The 24,515-nt window shown below is 39.0% G+C and overlaps 1 protein-coding gene across 2 annotated transcripts in view; it reads right to left on the reverse strand.

The window, feature by feature from the left end:
- Window positions 1-4,863: 4,863 nt before the first annotated feature.
- PSIP1 (PC4 and SFRS1 interacting protein 1) overlaps window positions 4,864-24,515 on the reverse strand; it is a 38,138-nt gene continuing 18,486 nt past the window's right edge. The window contains exons 8-17 of one of the 2 annotated variants that reach the window (XM_014952605.1): window positions 23,990-24,065; window positions 23,013-23,097; window positions 20,581-20,721; window positions 19,809-19,927; window positions 17,301-17,356; window positions 15,973-16,043; window positions 12,629-12,730; window positions 11,724-11,943; window positions 8,075-8,186; window positions 4,864-5,636 (exon numbers count right to left, since the gene is read on the reverse strand). In XM_014952605.1, the coding sequence (XP_014808091.1) occupies window positions 5,573-5,636; window positions 8,075-8,186; window positions 11,724-11,943; window positions 12,629-12,730; window positions 15,973-16,043; window positions 17,301-17,356; window positions 19,809-19,927; window positions 20,581-20,721; window positions 23,013-23,097; window positions 23,990-24,065 (1,046 nt within the window). In that variant the 3' untranslated portion in view covers window positions 4,864-5,572. Of the gene's footprint in view, window positions 5,637-8,074; window positions 8,187-11,723; window positions 11,944-12,628; window positions 12,731-15,972; window positions 16,044-17,300; window positions 17,357-19,808; window positions 19,928-20,580; window positions 20,722-22,083; window positions 22,203-22,871; window positions 23,098-23,989; window positions 24,066-24,515 lie in introns of both variants that reach the window. The other variant, XM_014952606.1, reaches the window with a different exon arrangement.

The following is a 24,515-nucleotide window of genomic DNA, read 5'->3' on the forward strand; positions in this document are numbered from 1 at the left end:
CTAAATTTTGTGCATTAACTGGGGTTTGTTCCTTGCTGCAGAAAGAATCAGCCTTAGTCCTTGGGAGACTTAAGTTTGACTGCCTAGCCAGTTGTCAGCTCTTAGGAAAATGCAGCTTGTGGACACTCCTGTGTCTGGGAAAGTGGCATGACCATTTCTACGGTCAGTGAGATCCTGTGAATTTGGGTTATTTCTGGTTTGTAAATGGGCAGTAAACTCAGGCAGTAAAAGCCCAAGCAGCGGAATGGCTACAGTATGATTTCAGAGTCTTGCAGCATATAACCAGGAGCTTCATCTCTACATCCATCTCACTTAATCCTTTGAAGTAGTGGCACGGTTGACCCATTATCTCTAAAACAGGTGCGACAGACGGACATGTGTTAGCTCATCAACACTTGTGTAAAGACAAGGTGGACTTGATGTACCTGCTAAATACACAGTACCTCTTTGTTTGGTAAAAGGGGTTTTGATACAAAGGAATGGTCAAAATCTGGAAGTGCCTGTGTGAGAATTCCCATTTATTTGAGTTAGTATCTTGACAGAAACACTTTTGGGGGTGAAAGTGCAACTTGTTTTAGTTTCCTAAGGCCATAAAATACACTTCATGACTAGCTATATGCAAAATCCAGCGCACAGTACCTACTCGTATTTGGAAGCCGAGTGAGAATGCTGCAGTGTGATGCTCTAGCTGTACAGCCCTGTTTGTTAGTCTCTCCCCTTACCAGCAGTCTGCTGTGAAACACTAGAGATGGCTGAAGCTCAGGCTCTGTAGAGGCCAAACATCATGGCCATCTGCTGAGGACAGCTTCATCCTGGGAGCTATCATGGCTATAGATCTTCCAGGTTTAACTTGAGGTACCGTCTTTAAGATCTGAAAGCTATTCAGTTTTGGTATATAAACACCTTCTGTTTCATTACAGAAGTACATACTCATTATGCACATGAAAAGCTTCATAAGCAATTGTAGTGTGTCGTCACTACTTGCATGTTTTTACTGTCCTGAAGGAGGTGGCTGTATTCAAAATCTTAACTAAATCGCTCCAAACAAACTTCTTTCCATGCCGAGTTTTCACTTCCAGTAATCACATGATTTGTGAATACAGGCTGCAATATTTAATCATTAACCTTTCTGAATGCCTGTACTTCAATTTCCCAAGGCAGCCAGTGTGTTACTACAAAGTGCTACTGTAACTGAGTGCCACTCTGTTTTGTGCAAGAAGTCATTTATGAGCGTGTAGCTCTCAGAAGCAACATGCAGGCTTCCCCCAGGCACTCTTCACATCTCTTCCCCCTTTGACTAATACAGCTGTGAAGAGAGAATAGTGAGTTCTAGGCTGCTTGCAGCTTGGGGCAGGAAGGTAGAGTGCAGATAGTCCCATTTTGCAAACATGCACAAATCATGTTTTTTGTTAATATCGATAGAGATGCATGCATGCGCCTCTACCCATTGACATAGATGGTGGCAGAGTAATAAGGAATGGTAAAAAACATTCCCCCAGATGGATTCTGGCAAAGTTACATTAAAAAAAAAATACCTAGTGCAAACTAGCAAAGTGGCTGAACTAAAAAGCAGTTTTGAACACAATAAACATAATACTGCTTGTGCAATGAGTATCAGATACTAGAGTTCTGATTTCAGGCTTTTCATGCTTTTTTCTGTGTCACCAGTGAGGATTTTTTTGTTGCCATCTAAACCATGGAGAGGAAGAGAAGGGGAGGTTAGGGCTATGATCCTAAAACTGTTAATGCAGTTTACTGTTCTAGTCAGGAAGAAGGAAAAAAAAAAAAAAAAACAAGCAAAAACGCAGTCCTCAGGGCGGGAAAAAAACTTCAATCTCTTCAGAATTAGGAAATGGAGAATAAGGAGTTACGTCATAGTAGTGCATGATTTCAGTGAAAAAAAAAACAAACCAAAAAACTACCCAAACAAACCAGAAGCATTGTTCTCAAGATAAATAATCACTTTCAGATTCTGTGAAACAGGGAAGTTTGAAAGTAGTGCTGAAGTTACTGACCTTCACCTGGCCAAGACATACCGAGTGTTGAAGTTGTTTTTTCCTGTTACTGAAGATCTGGCTGCTTGGCACTACTGTAAGAGCAGAAGTGCAAACAGAAGTGAAGATTGTACCAAGTTTCTGAACTTGAAATGGGGAAAAGCTGTTTTATATATGAGAAATCCCTTTTCTCTGTACTATCCTGGGTAAGAACAAAAGATGAACAAACCCCCCAGTGGGGCTGACTGAAGAAGGCATGGCAGACATTTACAAGGAATCAACACATGGAATAATTTGACTTCTTAGTATTTGATACCATACTGTTTTGGTCATGCTGCAATACTGAAAAGATTTACTTGTTGAATGGTTTGAGTTAAAGCTTCAGAAGTATTGGTCTCCACCAGGCCGTAATCATGTGTTTCTGGTCCTGCCTTGAGGGTGACAAAATACAAGGTGATATGTACACCAGGAACACTGTCATCTTCACAGTCACAATCCCCCTAACAAGATTCTTAGGACTATTAAATTCTAATTTCTAACCCAACTGGCCTCTGTCAAATACCATTTTCCAGTCACACATGTTGTTCCCAGTTCTGATATCAGGCAAAGTGTGTGTTTTAAGAAAGATTTTTCAGAGGGGCTTGTACCTGTTTCATTCCCTTTCATGCCTTTAGGAACTCTTCTTAAAATACTTTACCAGTGTTTCTGTTAAAATTCAAGTTAGAAATCCCCAAGTTCATGCCAGGGCAATAAAATGAAAATAATACTGAAATCAGACACTTGTTCCTATGAATGATTTCGTGTACGTAAGTTAGTATTAAAAACCAGTCTCTCTTTATAATTTTAAAGTCTTTAATTTCAGAAATTTTTCAAGACAGTGTTTTCCAACCAGGATGCATAACAGGTTCTGTGAAAACACCACATTTCTTTCTAGTATACTTATTATACCAAAAAGCATACCGTAAAGTCACATTGCAGTAAATTGGCACAATGAGTTTTGCAAGAACAGAACTAAACTTGTTTAGAAAAAAGTGATTAAGTATACTCGTACATTAACATTTTAACAGCTATAAAAATGCCGCTTCCAACTCCTACAAAACACAGTGAAAAGACATCCCCACAAGAGTTGAAAAACTATGCACAAACAGAGGTCAGTATCATAGGAAGAGAGTGAGTTTTATACAAATGAAGCAATTGGGCGGTTTAAAGTATTTACACTTTTTCCTGCTATTAGCTAGACAAACATACAGTAGTCAGGTAAAAATATACTACAACTTTAAGTCCTGTAACATGTAAGCATTTGTTTTCTAGATGGAATTTTCATATTTTGAAATGTGTTACCTGTTAATACTGGACAAAACTATTGGCAAAAGTGTTTAAATACTTTTAAACCAAGATTAAAAGGGCTCTTATTCCACAAAATTTAACTTCAAAATACTATGCTTATAAAATTATTTAAAACTTTCAGCAGTCTATAGATTTCAAATGCAAAACTTAACAATCCTCTTTAATTTGTATTTTTTAAAAAAAGAATCCAGCGGTGTCATTTGCTTTCAAAGGCAGAAAAAAAAATTACCTAGTGCAAACTAGCAAAGAAGGATGACTAAAAAGCAGTTTTGAACACAATAAACATAATACTGCTTGTGCAATGAGTATCAGATACTAGAGTTCTGATTTCAGGCTTTTCATGCTTTTTTCTGTGTCACCAGTGAGGATTTTTTTGTTGCCATCTAAACCATGGAGAGGAAGAGAAGGGGAGGTTAGGGCTATGATCCTAAAACTGTTAATGCAGTTTACTGTTCTAGTCAGGAAGAAGGAAAAAAAAAAAAAAAAACCAGCAAAAACGCAGTCCTCAGGGCGGGAAAAAAACTTCAATCTCTTCAGAATTAGGAAATGGAGAATAAGGAGTTACGTCATAGTAGTGCATGATTTCAGTGAAAAAAAAAACAAACCAAAAAACTACCCAAACAAACCAGAAGCATTGTTCTCAAGATAAATAATCACTTTCAGATTCTGTGAAACAGGGAAGTTTGAAAGTAGTGCTGAAGTTACTGACCTTCACCTGGCCAAGACATACCGAGTGTTGAAGTTGTTTTTTCCTGTTACTGAAGATCTGGCTGCTTGGCACTACTGTAAGAGCAGAAGTGCAAACAGAAGTGAAGATTGTACCAAGTTTCTGAACTTGAAATGGGGAAAAGCTGTTTTATATATGAGAAATCCCTTTTCTCTGTACTATCCTGGGTAAGAACAAAAGATGAACAAACCCCCCAGTGGGGCTGACTGAAGAAGGCATGGCAGACATTTACAAGGAATCAACACATGGAATAATTTGACTTCTTAGTATTTGATACCATACTGTTTTGGTCATGCTGCAATACTGAAAAGATTTACTTGTTGAATGGTTTGAGTTAAAGCTTCAGAAGTATTGGTCTCCACCAGGCCGTAATCATGTGTTTCTGGTCCTGCCTTGAGGGTGACAAAATACAAGGTGATATGTACACCAGGAACACTGTCATCTTCACAGTCACAATCCCCCTAACAAGATTCTTAGGACTATTAAATTCTAATTTCTAACCCAACTGGCCTCTGTCAAATACCATTTTCCAGTCACACATGTTGTTCCCAGTTCTGATATCAGGCAAAGTGTGTGTTTTAAGAAAGATTTTTCAGAGGGGCTTGTACCTGTTTCATTCCCTTTCATGCCTTTAGGAACTCTTCTTAAAATACTTTACCAGTGTTTCTGTTAAAATTCAAGTTAGAAATCCCCAAGTTCATGCCAGGGCAATAAAATGAAAATAATACTGAAATCAGACACTTGTTCCTATGAATGATTTCGTGTACGTAAGTTAGTATTAAAAACCAGTCTCTCTTTATAATTTTAAAGTCTTTAATTTCAGAAATTTTTCAAGACAGTGTTTTCCAACCAGGATGCATAACAGGTTCTGTGAAAACACCACATTTCTTTCTAGTATACTTATTATACCAAAAAGCATACCGTAAAGTCACATTGCAGTAAATTGGCACAATGAGTTTTGCAAGAACAGAACTAAACTTGTTTAGAAAAAAGTGATTAAGTATACTCGTACATTAACATTTTAACAGCTATAAAAATGCCGCTTCCAACTCCTACAAAACACAGTGAAAAGACATCCCCACAAGAGTTGAAAAACTATGCACAAACAGAGGTCAGTATCATAGGAAGAGAGTGAGTTTTATACAAATGAAGCAATTGGGCGGTTTAAAGTATTTACACTTTTTCCTGCTATTAGCTAGACAAACATACAGTAGTCAGGTAAAAATATACTACAACTTTAAGTCCTGTAACATGTAAGCATTTGTTTTCTAGATGGAATTTTCATATTTTGAAATGTGTTACCTGTTAATACTGGACAAAACTATTGGCAAAAGTGTTTAAATACTTTTAAACCAAGATTAAAAGGGCTCTTATTCCACAAAATTTAACTTCAAAATACTATGCTTATAAAATTATTTAAAACTTTCAGCAGTCTATAGATTTCAAATGCAAAACTTAACAATCCTCTTTAATTTGTATTTTTTAAAAAAAGAATCCAGCGGTGTCATTTGCTTTCAAAGGCAGAATCTTTTGCTGGCTTTTCAAGCTCCCTCTCTTCACCACATGTCCTAGAAACAAAATAAAGCAACATTAACGACCCCATGAAAATGCAGAGAGCAAGACTTAATCCAGATGAGTTCACACTGCCTACATTCTCCAGAGGATGAAGGCTGGAGAGCTGAAGGCAGCAGTGATGCCAGATGTCCATCTCCGCTCTGTCTGCGGCTGCCCCCAGATGCAAAGCTAAGCTGGCAGTGATTAACATCCCATTAATGGCTGTGACCAGCTGTGAACGGCAGTCATTAGGAAGTTGGTCTGTGTTCCATGCAGGCAGCCCTCCCTAGTCTGTGTCAGCTCAGGTGGAGAAGCACTCTGGCTTAACCTACCTTACCACATTTTCTCAGTAGCCAGGAATAAGCCACTCTGTCTCCCAAACGCACTAAGGTAACCTCAGGAAGCACCATGTATTTTTACCAAACAAGAACAGAAAGATGCTCTTAAGTGCTAATTACTGCAGAAGTATTATGTTACACAATTTCTGTTTTCCAAAATTTCTGAAGTACACCTTCAGAAAGGTATAGGCATGTCTTGCCTCTAACTACTGAAGGGAGTAAGTTTCAGAGCTGAACAGACAGCCCTGTGATTAGAGAAGTTTACAAATTGTTTACTTAGAGTCAGTAGCGGGAACCGCAGGGTATTTTGAGCAGTGATGATTTGTTGATACTTATTTTGTTTCTCACTTCTAATAAACTGAATATCGCAAATAAAAATGTATGAAAAATACTGAATGAAAATAAGTTTGTATGGCGGAGAGACCCAGTCTGTAGCGTGCTTGAATTTAGAGCAGGTCCCTGGATGCATTTCTCAACGTGCAAGGTATTTGCAACAGGTGTTACAAAACCTAATCTACAGATGTTAGCCAACGATGAGTATAGGTCCATAGAAACTGCTCGAGGATCCATACAAGTTTTTTGTAAAGTGGGTTTGTTTCTTTGTTTAGGTAAGCCAAAGAGTAGAGTTCAAGGCCATAGCAAACACCACACACACTTAAAGAGATAAATATTTATTAGCAGAACATGACACCTCCACTAGCTCATTCATGGGAGAGATATTTGCAAGTTTTACAGATATAATCACAATTACTGAAGTATTGAAAATATAAATTGTCTTTCCTCAAAGCTGCTTTTGGGAGACACTCTTATATTCAATGGCCTTTTCCTGGCATGTTGCATAACTATCTGAATTATGTGCCTTAGATGTCTTTTGACCAAGGTCCACTGAGGTGTCGTGGACGCACCCAAATATTCTTCATTTTTTTAAATCACAAAGCAGTGTACAGGTCGTGTAACCTGTGCTGGGAACCTACACTTGTTCCTGTAATATGTTCATTATGTTCCTGTAGCATGCTGCTTGTTCAGACCAAACGAGTATTTGGCATCACTGGTTGAAAATACTCCCAAATGTCACTTCTGAAAGCCGTGTAACCAGAAGCCTGTAGTTCTGAGGCTGCCTCTCAGCAAGTAACAAATTCATTTTCATCTAACAGCATTTTTTTGTTGTTGTTCTAAGTTTACCTTATTGTAAATAATGGTCAATATTTCACTCATTTGTACAGCTTTTGTCTTGGAAGGCAGCCAGAAGAATGCCAGGCAACTGCAGTTTTTCCTGGCCTGCCTGAAGACCCTGTGAAAGCACAAAGCCTGCTTCTGTTACAAACTGCTGCATAAGAAGAATCCCCGAGCACAAGGTGCAGAGGTGCTCAGAGAAAGCAAAGTTCAACAAAACAATTCAGCTCAAGGATAATTTTGGCCTTTTCCTCATTGTTTACTAGATTCTATGAAATATTACTCATTCTAGGAGAGACTCACTGCTTGTTCTTCTTTACAAAGCAGCATTTTTCAGTGAGGCTCAAGTTTACATACTTACCTCCTGATAAATTCAAGCATCCTTATGGCTTCTTGTTTGGAAAAGGTAAATGCAACAGCCTCTATAAAGCATTCAGGGTTCTGCAATTTCACAGATCTAACTTCTAGCCTGCAGTTTAGCTGCATTTGGGCATTCTATAGCTATGCTATACAACACTAATTGAAGTGGCTTGGCTACTGATTAGAATACGTAATTTGACAAAAAACTTGATAAATCCCATTAGTTTCTGTAAGACTTGGTTCAAGCTTCCTTTGGTTCCAATTTAATAGCACTGAGTAGTCTAAAACATAGGAGGAAGCCTGCACTTTGCCCCATCTCACCACATGTTGATTTTCTCCTAACAGGACAGCCTGTAAATTTTAAGTTCCACAATAGCAGTGATTGAACTAACTTCTGAAATGTTCATTCAAAACCTTAACAGAAGATTTACATGCTATTATCATTCTCTAAAGTTGAGAGAAAACTCCATAAAGAAAATAGTACCTCAGTATGGTTAAGTAACTTCAAATCCATTGCTGTTCTATTTACATCATTTAATAGAACAGAACAGATCCGTAGCTCATTAAGATTAACAACTCACTTTTTCTTACTGCCAGCTTCATGCCTATCTTTCTTCTCCTCAGTGTTCTCTCCATTCTGTTGTGTCTGGTTGGTGTCTTGAGCTTCAGACCCTCCATTCAGAACCTTTGAACCTTTAAAATTAAAGGGCAGGGAAAGAAAACAGTACTGCAGGCTGCAAATCTGTGCTGTAAAAAGCCCTGGATAATTTGTTTACCATCAACTCAAACACTATAAATGTTTTCCCCTCGCTTGCAAAGCTACAGACAATATGACTAGTGCTTATTCTGAGCAGAGACAGTATACTTCACCAGTAGATTCTGTTTACCATTCTGACCCGGTCAGACAATTTTGGGGGATTTGACACTTTAACTAGACAAGTTACTCGTCGCACGGTTTCTCGTTACTCTAAAACAAATATGCATATAATCAAAACATGACAAATAGTACATATAAATAAAATATGAGAGACACTGTTGTGGGTGTCTATTACAGGCCACCAGATCAGGATGGGGAAGCTGATGAGGCCCTCTAAAGACAGCTAAAAATAGCCTCGCGATCACAGGCCTTGGCTCTCATGGGGGACTTCAATCTCCCTGATATCTGCTGGGAAGGTTACACAGCCAGGCATGTACAGTGCAGGAGGTTCCCCCAGTGTATTGATGATAACTTCTTGACTCAGGTGGTGGAGAAGCCAACAAGGACAAGTGTACTACTGGACCTAGTTCTGACAAACAAAGAGGTGCTGGTGGAGGACTTTAAGGCTGGGGGCAGCCTTGGCTGGTAGTGATCATGAAAAGATAGAGTTCGGGGTCATGGGTAGTATGTGCAAAACAAGTAGGATTGAAACCCTGGACTTCAGAAGGGCTAAGTTTGACCTCTTCAAGAAACTGCTTGAGAAATCCCATGGGTTAGGGCTCTGGAAGGTAGAGGGACTCAAGAGAGCTGGATGATGTTCACATTCCGCTTTCTCCAAGCTCAGGATTGGTGCATCCCTAAGAGCAAGAATCAGGCAAGGGAAGCAGGAGACCTGTGTGGTTGAGCAGGGAGTTTCTGAAAAAGCTCAAGTGGAAGAAGGAAGGTTACAGGAAGCAGAAGAAGGGACTGACCACATGGGAAGATTACAAGAATGCCATTAGAGTATGCAGGGATGAAACAAGAAAAGCCAAGGCCTCCTTGGAATTAAACCTGGCAAGGGATGGCAAGGTCAACAAGAAGGGCTTTTCCAAGTATACTGGAGGCAAAAGGAAAACTAGGGAAAATGTGGACCTGCTGTTGAATGAGATGGGTGCCGTAGTGACAGCAGATGCAGAGAAGGTGGAGTTGCTGAATGCCTTCTCTGCTTCGGTCTTCACTGCTCAGGCCAGCCCTCAGGAGTCCCAAACTTCGGAGGTAACAGGGAAAGTCTGGATGAAGGAAGACTTCCCCTTGGTTGAGGAAGATCAAGTTAGAGAACAGTTAAGTAAACGGGACCTCTGCAAGTCCATGTGTCCTGATGGGATGCACCCATGAGTGCTGAGGGAGCTGGCAGAAGTCATTTCTGGGCCACTCTCCATCATCTTTGAAAGGTCCTGGAGAACAGGTGAAGTGCCTGAGGACTGGAGGAAAGCCAATGTCACTCCAGTCTTCAAAAAGGGCAAGAAGGAGGACCCAGAAAACTACAGGCCAGTCAGCCTCACCTCCATCACTGGGAAGTTGATGGAACACCTCATTCTGGGCGCCATCTCAAAGCATATAGAGGAAAAGAAAGCTATCAGAAGTAGTCAACATGGATTCACCAAGGGGAAATCATGTCAGACTAACCCGATAGCCTTCTATGATGGCATGACTGGTTGGACAGATGAGGGGAGGGTGGTGGATGTTGTCTACCTTGACTTCAGCAACGCTTTTGACACCATCTCCCACAGCATCCTCATAGGCAAGCTTAGGAAGTGTGAATGGATGAAATGCGGATTAAATGAATGGACAGTGAAGTGGACTGAAAACTGGCTGAAAGACAGAGCTCAGAGGGTTGTGGTTAGTGGCAGGGAGTCTAGTTGGAGGTCCGTAAGAAGTTGTGTTCCCCAAGGGTCAGTACTGGCTCCAGTCCTCTTCAATATATTCATCAATGACCTGGATGAGGGGACAGAGTGTACCCTCAGCAAGTTTGATGGTGACACAAACCTGGGAGGGGTGGCTGACACTCCAGAAGGCTGTGCCACCATACAGCAAGACCTAGAGAGGCTGGAGAGTTGGGCAGAGAGGAACCTGATGAAATTCAACATGGGCAAGTGCAGGGTGCTGCACCTGGGGAGAAATAACCCTGTGCACCAGGACAGGTTGGGGGCTGACCTGCTGGAGAGCAGCTCTGAGGAGAAAGACCTGTTCAACCAGACAGCTGCTGGATATGGCAGGAAGTCAACAAAAATTTGTAGTAAATGGGCAAAAGGTAAAGGTGTTGGACTGAATTGGACTACTGCCCCAGTGGTACTAGGGCACGTGCACATCAATTAAAGGACCTTGTAACTTTAAATGAAGGTGAGAGACTCTACTAGCCAACAGAAATCGTTAAGGTAAGGCACTAACCAGTAATTATAATTAAGGGCGTGTTTTGAACCAGCATAAATACTCCTAAGAGTTTTTAGGGCTAGTTTTGCAGATCACCACCGAGCACCCATCTCCGCAGAAATGAAATAAATAGAGAATACCTCTGCTCTGTGTGTATATTGGTGTCTGCACACCAGGTAAACAAACCCGCTTTGGGACAACAATCACCTCAGTAATTTGTTTATTCCAGATTCAGGTGGTGTAACTTTCAGTTCCCTGAAACACTTTTGCTCCCAGGATTGAAGTTCAAAATAAACACAATTTCTCTCCAGTGGTTGTGGAGATCAAGGATCTGAACAATTTTATTAGATGGGTAGATCTCCTCCATCTTCAAGGATTTATATTTGTTTGCAACACAGCAAACAGATGTCTCATGCGTCTCTCATTTTGTTGTTCTATTTAAAAATGCAAATGTCTATTTTACTACATCGCTTTCATATTATTTTTAAATAACTGACCTGATTTATTGTAGAGCATACTTACTCTGATAAGCTCTCAGAATCATGCTGTATTTGTACACGTGCTCAGAATAACCTGGAGTAGTACTGCTAATAACATAAGGCCTATTTTCCCCTAAATTATGATTGTTTCTTTACTGTTAAGACTGAACTACTACAGCTGCATAACAGAAGCAGCATGTAAGTGGTTAAAAGCTGCAGCCACACATAGTAGCATGCACGACATAGGAGAAGGCTAGTGAAGGAAATCAAGCAGTTCAAGAGCATAGGTTGAAGTCTAGGCACCAAAAGGCTACTTGAGGAATGAAAGGTAGTATGTTATTCTACCTTGTGTTTAATTTTTTTTGTTATTCCACTAGGTAAATTAAGCTAGAAATTTACTAACAAGTAAAAAATGCTTAACTCAGTTCGTGCAAAAGCCATTGCCTTCAGGCAATAAAAGTAAAGTAGCCATGGAAAACACACCCTTGAACAAGAAACAGCAGTATTATCCTTGACTACTTCAGATATGTAAAGGTTTTAATAAATGAATAGAATTCCTACATCAAGGATTTTTTGAAACTGGCTCAGAAACTGATGGAGACTAAGTCTTTTGTATAACAAGAAACTAAAACCACAGTGACTTACCTGGTTGGTCTTTTTCTTTTTCCATTTTTTTGCTTGCTCCTTTCTTCCACTGTTCTTTGGTTTTGTTGGCTTCCTCATGCTGCTTCTGCTCAGCTAGTGATTTATTTAGTACTTGGGAAAGAACAGAGTCTCCTTCCCCAACCAGAAACATGGTCTTGAACTTGTTATACAGCATTGTAGATTTCTCCATAATAACTTGGCTAACTTTGAATTTTCGTATCTGAAATCAAAGTAATAAAACAATGTGCTCCACTTGGGTATTTAAGTACCTATATAATTTCACCACACGCTAGATGAAACTCCTAATTTAACCTGAAATGAGATCATAGACTTTTACACTCTCTGAACTATTGAAGAACACCCCAGGTTGGAACTGAACTTGAAAGATCATAATCTCCAGCTCTTCCTGGTAAAGGGAGCCTGGATGAGATTATCAAGCACCCTGTCCAATTGCATCTTGAAAACCTCCAGTGATGGGGACTCCATCACACCCTGTGGTGGTTGTTCCAGGGAACAACTGTTCTCACTGTGAAAAAAATTCTGTTTTATATTGACGTGGAACCTCTCCCAGTGTGACTTGAACCCATTGCCTCTTGTTTTCTCCATCTGGCTCCTTGTTAAAAGAGAGCCTCCATCCTCTTGGTAGCTGCTCTTTAAGTGCTGGAATACTGTGATGAAGTTTCCCCTGAGACTTCTTCAGGAAGAAGAGACCTAACACCTTCAGTCTTCCCTTAGAGAGCAGATTCTCCAGCCCTATGATCATTTTCACGGCCCTCCTTTGGACCTTCTCCAGTCTGTCCACATCATTCTTGGATCGTGGGGACCAGAACTGGACACAGTAGTAAATAACACTGATATCAATTTAAGAAAACGCGGGTTAATTTGATTAACATTGCAGACCTCACCTTCTTTAGAGTCAGAATCATCTCTGTATGTTTCTGAGCTTGTTGCATTGTGACTTGAAGGGATGCAAGTTCATCAAGAGCCTCAATGCACCTGTTCACATCCTGTACATCAACGAGAAATTAGTTTGAAGACTTAACTTACATCTCAATAATCCTTAATTAGCCATATTAAATTAATTTCCATGCTCAAGAGATACCTTCCTATAATATCCTTAATTTGACTACGTGCTTCATTTTAGAACAATTTACACAGTCAAACTTCCAAACAAAAATTAATACCAGTTGCCTTTCATCTACTTCCACAATAAAATGGCAGATGCTATTTGAATAACTTACAATTTTTAAAAATAATGTTACTTTCAAAATAGAAACTCAAGCTTTATGCCACTTTCACAATTCTAGGATCTCTAGTACCTCCTTGCTTGAAGCTGTCTCCATATTCAGCTTTTTCCATACACAATTTTTCCCAAGTGCCTTGCAAGTCAGAAGGTAGCAATGCAAATTAAGGGGACTGCAGTTAATGCACAGACCTGTTTATTTGTAGATTTATCAGTTAAAAGTTTGATGAGTGACATGCTATGCAGGACACCCAGAAGTAATGATGTGACCTTCTGATCCATTTCTAAGAACCACTGCCATAGAAGACTAAAGTCTTCTTTCTGTAATAGTTAGTTCTTAATTTCTTTGTCTTCAGCTACTCTTGCTTATTTCACTTCCAACTTATAAGTATTACGATTTATTGCGAGCACAGCTCATAACAATACTCTGCACCTTGTAGTAGCACCTGCTCTCAAGGGAAATTAGTATTAAAAAAACCAAACAAACATATCCAGAGTATGCTCAGCAGAATTCTTATTATCATGTTTACCTGATAAATACAATTATAATAAACTAAGTGTCCTTGCTGTAGCTCTACAACCAATGTTCCTCCCAGTATTGTAAGATATTTGCTCCGTTGCGTCTCTGAATCAGAGGCCCGGTGGGTTTGGTGGGTCTTCCTTTTTTTTTTTTAAACTTACTATTTTAAGTGAATTTACTCTCTCTGTGTCAGGACAGAGTGATTTCTTTAAGACAAACCATTAAGTTGTGAAATAAAAGCAGACCCTTGCCCCAACTACTAGACCCTTGCCGTCCAACACAATGCTGAGCTCCCAAGTTGGAGCTGCCTGCTTCTTCTCAACTCTACTGTACCTCACTGACGTTTGTATTTTCTTATTATACAAATGGCACTCACAAAAAGATACTAAACCAAAGGCTGAATCCCTTCTGGCACCGTCTGTGCAATGACATTCTGAAAAGACTGGGTTAGGAGAAGTCCTTAAACTGATGTCACTCACACCTCTCCTTGACCAGTTAATGGTGACAGCCAGAATCTTCTTTCTTCAGCAGTACATAAAGGCAGAGATGGAATGAAGCCTTTTACTTGCTTTTTCAGTTGTGTAAATGGAAATAGACTTCTCAAGATTTGCAAGACCTCAAGTAAGAAAGAGACTAGTAAAGTATTTTTGGTCTGGTCTCATGATTTGAGGTTTCAGTTTTTTTTCTCTCAAGAGAAAAAAACAAAACAAAACCAAGAGAAGCACAAATAACCCTGAATTCAGAAAACCTGGTAGTAGTGTTCTGAAACATCAAAGGCAGAGTGGCAAAAGCAAGGTCCACCTTAAAAGTGAGTCAGATCTCCTGGTCCCTTCTCTCCAGCATCGTCTTGAGAGATTTTTCCAAGCAGATCCCCCTAGAGGCCAAAGTCTGCTCTCCCCAGTCCAGGGCAATGATCCTTTTTGTCCTTCTCCTTCTTCCCACTCTTCTGAGCTCCACCATCTCCGTCACTGTAGCCAAGGTTGCCTCCTTCAAATCTTCAAATCCCTAACCGTATCTTCCCTGTTTTTAAGAACCATGTGCAACAGGGTGTCTTCCCTTGTCACCTCATTGGTCACCTGTGTTAGGAAGTTATCGCACTCCAGAAATTTCCTGGATTGTGATATAATGCCCATATTGTCCCTTCAGCAGATACCAGGACAGTTCAAGCCTCCAGTGAGGACCACAGCCTTTGAAATGGAGGTGTCTCCCGACTGCCTTAGGATTACTTCATTCTCTGCTTCTGCCTCATCAGGTGATCTGCAGCAGACATCCTCAGGATATCACCCACAATGGTCTGCCTACTAATCCTGACCCATAAGCCCTCAGTTGGCTTATCTGCCCCAATGCAGAGCTCCACACGTTCTCATTGGTCTCTCACATGAAGAGTTATCCCATATCTTGTCTCCCTAGCACTAGTCTTTTCTAAAGGGCCTGTATACATATGAGGGAAGGCCCCAGTCCCACAAACTACCCCACTAAATCTGTGATGCCAGAGAAACCATAGTCCTGCAGCTGCAGACGACGTCCAGCTCCTCTGGTCTGTTCAGCACGCTGTACGCAGTAGTGGTTGTGGACACTTCAAAAAGTCACCCAGTTGTGCTGACTTTCCAGGAATGTTATGCTGTGCTGCCAGCACTTCCTCATTTCTCTGCATAAACTTGTGGTGATGCTACTTGAGTCCTGTTGAGGTAATTGTTGATTACAAGGCCAATTCTGTTTACGTAATGTGGCCTCATTTGATTACCATGCTGCTCCATCACTTCCTCACTTCCTCCTCTGCTCCTGTTCCTAGTTAGAAGCCCTTTAACCAGGTTGGCCAGCCTCTTGGCAGCACTACTTTTGGGTGGATCCTGCCACCTCCTAGCAGTCCTATCCATTCTTTCACAAGTCCTTTCCACAAGAAAGGGACCACCACCTGGGTCCCCATACCTTGACTGTCACCCTCAGAGTCACACAAAGAAGTCATGCTTGATACTTTGCAGGTCTCCCCTGACCATATCATTGGTGCCCAACACAGAAAACCAGCAGCAGTTAATAATAAATATTCTTAACAAGACAAGCCTCAGCCATCTGTCAGTAACGTTCCAAGTCTGAGTCCCCAGCAGGGAGAAGACTGCCCTTGACATGAGTGGGGTCAGCAGATGGGGGCCTCCATCCCTGGAACCAAGGAGTCTGCCACTACAGCACTCAGTGTGTCCTTCTGGTGCTTCTGTATGGCTCAAGCTGACTGGCAGAGATTCTTCATTTGACAGAGTTCTGTCTAAATGTTTCCGTTAAATAATTTATTATAAATTATTTTCAAAGAAACCCAATTTTACTTGCTGACATTGATCTTTTAATGTCCACAGTAACCTCATTTAAGCAGCAGTTTTCTTTCAAACTGAAAAAATTCTGTTCATTCTCAGAACAGTAATTAAAACCAAACATGCATGCCAAATATTTCCTACTTGAATTATACACATAAATCAGTTTTAAAAAGTACTTACAAGATTATCAATTTTCAGGGAGTTCTTAATTTCTGCATGTATCCTTTGAAGCCTAGAATCCATTGATGTTTCTGAAGATTAAAAATAGTATGCATGAATATTTGAATATCACATCAGGTTTGTTTTTGTAAAACCCTCTCCACAAACCTGAACTTCATAAGGAATGCAGAAAAATATAGGCAGAGCGCTCTGCATCAGATAATGATGCAGGTGCACACAATAAATAGACCACAGAGCTTACTATCAGAAATAAAGTACACAGCCTTTTAAAATTAGACACTATTAGCAACCTAGACAGTTTCCTCCTTAGGAGTTTCAAAGTGAAAATAATTTTCTATTTCAGTATCCAGCTGCCACCCTCTCCTTCCTGGCCAGGTTAAAAGCAAGTTTCAATAAATACTAGGAGTTACAAATCTGGAAAACCTTTAATGCCAGGACACCTGGATATTGATGGTTTTGTTTTCAGTAAATGGGACATGATTCAAGCTACAGTCCAAACCCATCCAAACAAAATGTTTCCAGTACACACACCCCAGCAGGTGTGCAAGATGAATGAACATGTCCGTCTCTAATTCACACGTTGAGTACCTGTTTGGATTTTTTCATACGCAAGTGGTACATAATTCTGAACAATACTGCAAGCAAACAGAGTTTCCTTCAAGTCCAATCCATCTTGGATGGGTTTGGATAATTTTCTTTTGCCCCCTGCCAGCACTGGGTCAGTCGGAGTCCAGGCCACTGGATCTGTACTACACTACAAGTAACAGCCAGTGGTTTGGATTGCACTTAAAGATGGGAGTACTAAAAAAGGAATGACTGATCCCTATGAAGGTCAGTTTGCAAGTGTGGGTTAGTAGGCAGGACCACAGTAATCTGAATCTAAGCCTCTTGCTTAGGAAGAGCAAGCCTTTTCTTAGCAAGCCTCCTACTAACTAAGAGGTAGTATCTATATACTTTCAAGAAGATCCCTCAGATTATTGTGGTATGAAAAGATAGAAAGGAAAAAAGGGAAGGGAAGGACTAAAATTATTTGATTAAAAGAGGAAGAGCTTGTGTTTTTTATTGACAAACAGCAGAGATCATTGAGGTTAAAAGCTGCAATGACAGTAAAAGAGGAATAGCGAAGAACTGTTCTAATGCACTGAAGAAAGAGCGAGCGCAGAAGAACAAGAGTGCACTGTTTCACAGACCTGAGGGAGGCTGTCACAGATCAAACATCTCTGACCGACACCCCACAGCCACCCTGAGGAACAAATTATCTTATCCAGGCAGATAACTGTTCAGAATTTAAGATGACCGAAAATACTGATTAGCTTCTTTAAACTAACCTCTCTTCTTCTCCATCTTCTTAACTTCTGCTTTCTTGCCTTCTTCTTTACTCTGCCTATCAAAAACGTTAAAGTGTTTTTACAATGTAGTTAAGTCTGGTTTTCAGTCTTATTTTTTTTTCCCCCCAGTTTTTAGATGAGATGCAGTATTTTGAGGTATTATCTCAGTAAAACATTAGCATGCAAAAACCACAAAGAGCCAAACTCTGGTTTTTGAAGACTGAAATAAATTAACAAAATTAGTTAGCTGAGATACTGCTGATAAATCCTCCACACTGACAGACAGTTCTCCCTCGACGCAGCAAATTAAAGGATTTTAAAAACAAGTCACATTTCCTGTATTTTGTTTTGGTTGCATATACAAATTGGCTAAAATGGTGTTGTATGAAACTAACTTACACAGAAAGAAAATATTTCTATTATAATGACAGAGAGAGTAGAACTATTTAACATTACCTCAGGGAATTATGGAGAAACCAATTAGATGTAATCAGTTCCTATGTGACTTATTTTCTCATCTAATTAATTATAACAGTATAAATATCCTACAACTGACCACAAATGTATCAGTGGTAATTTAAATACTCTTGAAGCAAATAGTAATAAAGGAAAAATATTTATTACAACTTCATTGAAATCTCCTGGCTGTTTCTATAATTGTAGCACTAAAAATCAAGCTGGGACTCAAGAAAAACAAAACAAAACTTGTCTCCACCTCAGTTACAGGATGAACACAGGCAGATCTTTCAAGCAAGCTTCTGAACTCTTTATTCAGAGAAAATCATGGACTCCTGCTTAGCAATTCCTCAGTCTTGTCTTACTGAGGGGTTTCAAAGCCTCATTTTAGAATTTGCATACTTCAGCACATCATGACTAAATATTCTGTGACTGGTCTTCTTCCTATCAGAGCAATATGCATCCATAAAATATACAGGCCTGCACGTCTATCATTTTCCATGTTCCTTTCATAGAATCATCAAGGTTGGAAGGGGCCTTTAAGATCATAGTCTGTCCAGTTACAGAACCAACAGGTTTTAAGTATTTCAGACTATTTTACTTCAACTGGCAGCACAAGCTCATGCTGTTTAAATGGTACATGTTAAGTTTTGTATATGTACGGCATGGTGTAAAGGGCACTGTTATTAGACTTAAGTAAGTATTATTGAAGTAGCTACAAAGACCAGAAAATGTAAACTATGCTGATAAGAAACGTAACCAAAAAAGGTATCAGCCTATATTCAGTGGATTAGTAGAGGAACTTGAAGACAGCACAAAAAGAAGATTTTTTTTACTTTGTCAATATTGAGTTTTGTGTGATTAGTCATCAGCTATAATTACATTAATTACATATTCATTAACTATTACTCCTTTAGTAAAGGAGATTTGATTGTTATAACCAAATCGATATAAGACAGTTTCATTGCAGAAATCAATCAGCTTTAAAATCAATTTAAAATCCATCAGATTTAAATAGTGATACATTAAGAGCTGCAAAGATGCTAAGGACAATTTAGTATCTCTGGAGTTGGAAATGCTTAGGTTTGCTACAGGCAAGTAAAGTAATTATGTTAGGTTTCCAGAGAAGGAGCGACAGGAAGAAGAGAAGAAAGGGTTGGAGGGTAAAAAACCCCAAACAAACTACACTTCTTGTTAATGAATGTGAAAAAGGTAGAATTCTGTTGTTACAGGTGAAAGGGACCATTATCCTCCTCCTTTTTCTCCAAATGTTTACCTTGTTCTCCCTTTCTTCTGCCCTCCCACCAACTGTGGGGAAGGGAACATCATGCTCTTTTGGTGGCAGCTTCTTCACCCATTTGCAGAATAGCTCTTGAGAACGAGTCAGATTTCTTCCTATTGTCCCACCCCCCCAGTTTCTGGCAGCATCTTCTCTCCATTCTCAAGCTTCATTCAATTTGTGACAATTTATCTTCTGAATGCAGACTGCTCCTGGTATCACTCAACTGGCTTTGCAGTGCTAGAGTAGAGTAATTCTCAAATTTTCCCTTGTTCTGTCTGACGGTGTGTGCTCCAGCTGCCAGACAGAGAGGGATATGTTTTCCAGGTAACCCTATGCATTCCACAACCTGATCAAAAATCCATAACCATGGATTAATAGGTCCTACCTAATTAGGTCTCATCCTAATGTATCTAAGACTTAATGAAAAACATATAGCTGTCCTGAACGGTGGTTTTTCACATGAATATTCTTAGATTACTTCCAAACAGAACCCACCAGCTGTCTTCTGCTAGGTAAGTCCCTGAAAGACTGACATCACTTAATTTCTAGGTTCAATTCTTCCCATCCTCCCATGATATAACATATTGGTTTAGAGGAGCTTCTTACTCCCCACTTAAAAAGAAGTTAAAATAGGTCAAAAAAAGTATGGGGGGGAGAGAACAACAGAACACAGTGCAAACCAGTTTGGTATTGTTTCAGATGCTGTCTCCTCCTGTCAGTTTCGAAGTACTCCTACAGCTTGCAGACCTCATGTGTTAAGACATACTCACGATTCGGATTCTGCCTGTTCCTCCTGCTTACGCTTTCTTTCTGTTACTTCTCTCTCATGTTGGCCTTTTACAACGTTTCTTCTATTAGCTGCCTGAAAGCTTCTTCCCCCTTTTTTCTTCTGTTTTCGTTTTGGATTTTAAGATTGAAAAGAGAAAAGCAAGTTTACTAAGTTGTTTTTTTTTTTTTGTAAACAGGTAAACCTAAGTTTACTGGTTTACTGGATACACTAAGTATCTTTGAAGCAGCTCTGCTCCATGGAACAACCTGACAAGAGCTGGCTTTCCCTGCCACTAAATGCAACAACAACACGTTTGTAAGTTCTGAATTTCTTTAGTCCTCTCTCCCTTTTTCCTTTTCTGATAGAAGGCAAAATCTTAAGTACCAGAAAAATGAAGACATGCCAAATTATTAGCTAGGGATAGCTTTATACCTTTGAAAAACTTGTTTTCAAGCCCAGTGTTCTCTTAAGCACACAGTAAGTTTGTGTTCTAAGAAAAACAGATGGAAAAAGCCTTTTCCCAAAATAAATAACTGCTACATTTAAACACTTTGTTAAAAAGTGTCTTAGCAAAGATGCATTTCTCAGAAAATAATGAAGTTCCTGAAAGAATTATTTGACAAAATTAAGTTCTGCAACTTTTATTCTATATATCTATACTAGCCCAGCCATGTGGCTCCAGCCTTTACTAAGACCTAGCATTAACTTCACGACAGATCTTCAATGATATTAGTTCCCTCTATAATAAATATATCAGGAAAGCAAAATTATACCTTGTCACCTTCTTGTTCGTCTCCATCATCTTCAGAATCAGAAGCTGATGCAGAAGCCACTTTTGCAGAATTTTTCCTTTTTGGTTCAGCCTCTTTCTTTCCTTCCTTTTTGTCAAATTCCTTCTTTGATTTCTCCTCTTCCTTCTGACTTGTATTATTGAAGTAGCTACAAAGACCAGAAAATGTAAACTATGCTGATAAGAAACGTAACCAAAAAAGGTATCAGCCTATATTCAGTGGATTAGTAGAGGAACTTGAAGACAGCACAAAAAGAAGATTTTTTTTACTTTGTCAATATTGAGTTTTGTGTGATTAGTCATCAGCTATAATTACATTAATTACATATTCATTAACTATTACTCCTTTAGTAAAGGAGATTTGATTGTTATAACCAAATCGATATAAGACAGTTTCATTGCAGAAATCAATCAGCTTTAAAATCAATTTAAAATCCATCAGATTTAAATAGTGATACATTAAGAGCTGCAAAGATGCTAAGGACAATTTAGTATCTCTGGAGTTGGAAATGCTTAGGTTTGCTACAGGCAAGTAAAGTAATTATGTTAGGTTTCCAGAGAAGGAGCGACAGGAAGAAGAGAAGAAAGGGTTGGAGGGTAAAAAACCCCAAACAAACTACACTTCTTGTTAATGAATGTGAAAAAGGTAGAATTCTGTTGTTACAGGTGAAAGGGACCATTATCCTCCTCCTTTTTCTCCAAATGTTTACCTTGTTCTCCCTTTCTTCTGCCCTCCCACCAACTGTGGGGAAGGGAACATCATGCTCTTTTGGTGGCAGCTTCTTCACCCATTTGCAGAATAGCTCTTGAGAACGAGTCAGATTTCTTCCTATTGTCCCACCCCCCCAGTTTCTGGCAGCATCTTCTCTCCATTCTCAAGCTTCATTCAATTTGTGACAATTTATCTTCTGAATGCAGACTGCTCCTGGTATCACTCAACTGGCTTTGCAGTGCTAGAGTAGAGTAATTCTCAAATTTTCCCTTGTTCTGTCTGACGGTGTGTGCTCCAGCTGCCAGACAGAGAGGGATATGTTTTCCAGGTAACCCTATGCATTCCACAACCTGATCAAAAATCCATAACCATGGATTAATAGGTCCTACCTAATTAGGTCTCATCCTAATGTATCTAAGACTTAATGAAAAACATATAGCTGTCCTGAACGGTGGTTTTTCACATGAATATTCTTAGATTACTTCCAAACAGAACCCACCAGCTGTCTTCTGCTAGGTAAGTCCCTGAAAGACTGACATCACTTAATTTCTAGGTTCAATTCTTCCCATCCTCCCATGATATAACATATTGGTTTAGAGGAGCTTCTTACTCCCCACTTAAAAAGAAGTTAAAATAGGTCAAAAAAAGTATGGGGGGGAGAGAACAACAGAACACAGTGCAAACCAGTTTGGTATTGTTTCAGATGCTGTCTCCTCCTGTCAGTTTCGAAGTACTCCTACAGCTTGCAGACCTCATGTGTTAAGACATACTCACGATTCGGATTCTGCCTGTTCCTCCTGCTTACGCTTTCTTTCTGTTACTTCTCTCTCATGTTGGCCTTTTACAACGTTTCTTCTATTAGCTGCCTGAAAGCTTCTTCCCCCTTTTTTCTTCTGTTTTCGTTTTGGATTTTAAGATTGAAAAGAGAAAAGCAAGTTTACTAAGTTTTTTTTTTTTTTTTGGTAAACAGGTAAACCTAAGTTTACTGGTTTACTGGATACACTAAGTATCTTTGAAGCAGCTCTGCTCCATGGAACAACCTGACAAGAGCTGGCTTTCCCTGCCACTAAATGCAACAACAACACGTTTGTAAGTTCTGAATTTCTTTAGTCCTCTCTCCCTTTTTCCTTTTCTGATAGAAGGCAAAATCTTAAGTACCAGAAATTCTGGTACCAGAAAAATGAAGACATGCCAAATTATTAGCTAGGGATAGCTTTATACCTTTGAAAAACTTGTTTTCAAGCCCAGTGTTCTCTTAAGCACACAGTAAGTTTGTGTTCTAAGAAAAACAGATGGAAAAAGCCTTTTCCCAAAATAAATAACTGCTACATTTAAACACTTTGTTAAAAAGTGTCTTAGCAAAGATGCATTTCTCAGAAAATAATGAAGTTCCTGAAAGAATTATTTGACAAAATTAAGTTCTGCAACTTTTATTCTATATATCTATACTAGCCCAGCCATGTGGCTCCAGCCTTTACTAAGACCTAGCATTAACTTCACGACAGATCTTCAATGATATTAGTTCCCTCTATAATAAATATATCAGGAAAGCAAAATTATACCTTGTCACCTTCTTGTTCGTCTCCATCATCTTCAGAATCAGAAGCTGATGCAGAAGCCACTTTTGCAGAATTTTTCCTTTTTGGTTCAGCCTCTTTCTTTCCTTCCTTTTTGTCAAATTCCTTCTTTGATTTCTCCTCTTCCTTCTGACTTTCCTCATCTTTTTTACCTTGCTTTTTTGGCTTTTCTTCTGGTCCTTTTTTCTTTGCCTTCTCCTCCTCATTAACACTAAAATATGAATAGTATTTAGGCATCATATCCATTATCTACAGTGAATTTAAACATCAAATTCTTCTAACTCAGGAGGTTGATTTTCTTTTTTACCACAGAATATTAAAAATTATGAGTTAATTCATCCTCAGTTTATTTAATAGCTATTCAAAAAAACCAGCCAATTTCAGTCATCTTCTAAAATTACAGTCCACTACCTACACAAAAAATAAATAAATAAAATTATAGCATGGAGGCCCTAATGAAGCTAACGTTAATATATGTGCATAGATCCAAAACCAGAAAGTTAATGCTCACTTCTACGCACACACGTCTGCAGGACCAAGACTGCGTGCACTGTAAACTAATTTTATAAAATATACTTAAGGTGTACATACACTGAAACTGTGCACCTGATAATCTATAGAAAAATATGGTAATGCTCAACTTTTCCTTCAGTTACTAGAACCACAAAGGACTTGACACAAGAACTGAAGAGGGTAAAAACAAAATTTAGTTCATAAATGGTGTTGGGATTCCATCAGAGATTTCTGAAACAAAAATGTAAATAAATTTTAGTATTTTTGTTTTGCATGATCTATTATTTTCTCCTAATAAATATCTTTTCTTCACTCAGCATACAATTATATCAGAAATTTTGCACAGATTATACAAGTTAGGAAGTTTAAGGTCTTCTGTCTCTTGTTCCAGAGATGGACTACCTTGGTTACTATGTATTAATTACCTGACCTGTAAATAACAACATCCAAGCAATCAGTAAGTCATTCTGAATACTAAAGGGGCAAAAACATGTCAGGAACTCAGTACTAATTATAAAGTCTTAACATAAAGAACAACAGGGTTTACAATGAAAAAGCTTTATATTAAGAAACAAAACAGAACAACTCACGAGTCACTCTCTGAAAGACAAGTTGGTTTCACCAGTTTGGGTCTTCCTCTTGGTTTTGGAACCTTTATTTCAGAAGCTAGTATTTATACAGAAATAACAGGTTAGTTCACAGTTACAGCCACCATCTGCTCCATGTTTATGTGAAAAGATTCTTACTCAACAGACAGAAGCTACACTTAAATCAAAATATATGCCCTAACTTTCTTATTATACAAAACTTAAGTGTTAAGTGAATGCTAAACTTCAATCAAGATCTCTTTGAAAAATTAAAGCGTTGGTAGGTTTTTTAGCTGATTGATAAATTAAAAACTGTGGGGTTTTTTTAGCCTCAGGCTACAGAACTACAAATTCTTGCAGTTTTTGCACTCTGTGCAGTTAGGATTTGTTTCACATATTGCATAACTAATATGAACAAGTCTCAAATTGGAGAATGAGAAACTCTGAAATTAACAGAATGGAAAGAAGGCATTTAGGGTCCACATTTATGCAGTTTGCCATTTTTTCTGGATGTATCATGGGGCTCTTC

The sequence above is a fragment of the Calidris pugnax genome, unplaced genomic scaffold, assembly GCF_001431845.1.
Source record: "Calidris pugnax isolate Ruff unplaced genomic scaffold, ASM143184v1 scaffold208, whole genome shotgun sequence".
NCBI classification, from domain to species: Eukaryota; Metazoa; Chordata; class Aves; order Charadriiformes; family Scolopacidae; genus Calidris; species Calidris pugnax.